Genomic DNA, 1,140 nt, shown 5'->3' with positions numbered 1-1,140 from the left:
GAGGGTTCAATGTCTGGACAAATGTTTTAAAATGAGAAATCTCAGCATGATGGTGTGCAAAAGTTATTTTCCCATTGAATGAATTAAGTGGGAAGTCATTCTTAGTTGTAGTGCCATCCCACTGTGAGGTGGTGACCCATATTCTCTGTAAACCTAGAGATTGCCACCTTCTAAAGGCCACAGCTAGAGAACCCTTTGGGTCACCATAAATGACAACCACATTTGCGGATGATGTCATGATTTGGTTATAATACACTTCAACTCTTGTCAAGAATAAATGCATCCTGACTGGGATCACACTCACAAAGGCAAGGCAGACTGTAATTTTTTCCATCTCTCCTCTTAATTGTGTGAGAAATTGAGTACCCTGATCATTGTCTGAGATGGCCAGTCCAATCCAGTTCCAGTTGAAGTGAAGCATAAGAGAAATCACGGCCAGGGCCAAAGATGTGTCCTTGGCAGCCATCTGATACAGAGAGGGAAATTGTTCACTATTGCTCAGGATGGGATGGAAAGGTCCATAGGTAATCTGAAGGACCTACAACACAGTCAGCAGCATGAGGTAGTACATGTACATAAGAACTTGTAAACAACTTTAGGTCAAGAGTTCCTTAAAAAAAATTCCTTATCTGCTACTTCTTCCCTCATCTCAATTGCAAAAAGGTAAATGAGGCCACATTATTAATGAATAAAACCTTGAACTACACAATTTAACGCAAATTTGATGATAGTATCCTCCTCAGAATCTTCTTAGCTTCTAGGATTATAAGAGGAGAATTAGAATTTCTTGCAAAGTTACAACAGAAAATCTCACCTGTTGAGGTTTGAAGAGGTTGAGCATGTTCCCAATGATCACAGATGTCACCAAATGTGGTCCTGTAAGGACCACGATACACATAGTCTCTTCATGACACATATAATTAGGGGGATAATCATGAACTAATTCAGAAAACTTCAAGTGACTATCCACTTCTGTCCCAGTGTCCCAACCATGCTCTACACATTCAAATATGAATGATGAATTTGGTAGAAGATCAGGGTTCCTGTTGACTTCATCCATGGAAAAAGCTAAGGCCAGTAAAAACTGGAAGTTTTTAGTTGTTGTTCTGTAAAAGGGTGTGGTGATTAATATGGACAGAC

General features: G+C 39.6%; 1 protein-coding gene across 1 annotated transcript in view; it reads right to left on the bottom strand.

Annotated features, from left to right (window-relative positions):
• Positions 1–1,140, bottom strand: part of LOC126495995 (vomeronasal type-2 receptor 116-like) — a gene marked incomplete at its 3' end in the record, with an annotated part of 32,457 nt that overhangs the window by 22,417 nt on the left and 8,900 nt on the right. Inside the window, exons 2-3 of the mRNA XM_050133584.1 lie at positions 815–1,106; positions 168–538 (exon numbers count right to left, since the gene is read on the bottom strand). Of these exons, the coding sequence (XP_049989541.1) occupies positions 168–538; positions 815–1,106 (663 nt within the window). The remainder of the gene's footprint in view (positions 1–167; positions 539–814; positions 1,107–1,140) is intronic.

Source organism: Alexandromys fortis, unplaced genomic scaffold (assembly GCF_014885135.2).
Source record: "Alexandromys fortis isolate MF-2015 unplaced genomic scaffold, M_Fortis_MF-2015_v1.1 scaffold_746, whole genome shotgun sequence".
NCBI lineage: Eukaryota > Metazoa > Chordata > Mammalia > Rodentia > Cricetidae > Alexandromys > Alexandromys fortis.
This window is presented reverse-complemented; position numbering and strand designations above follow the sequence as displayed.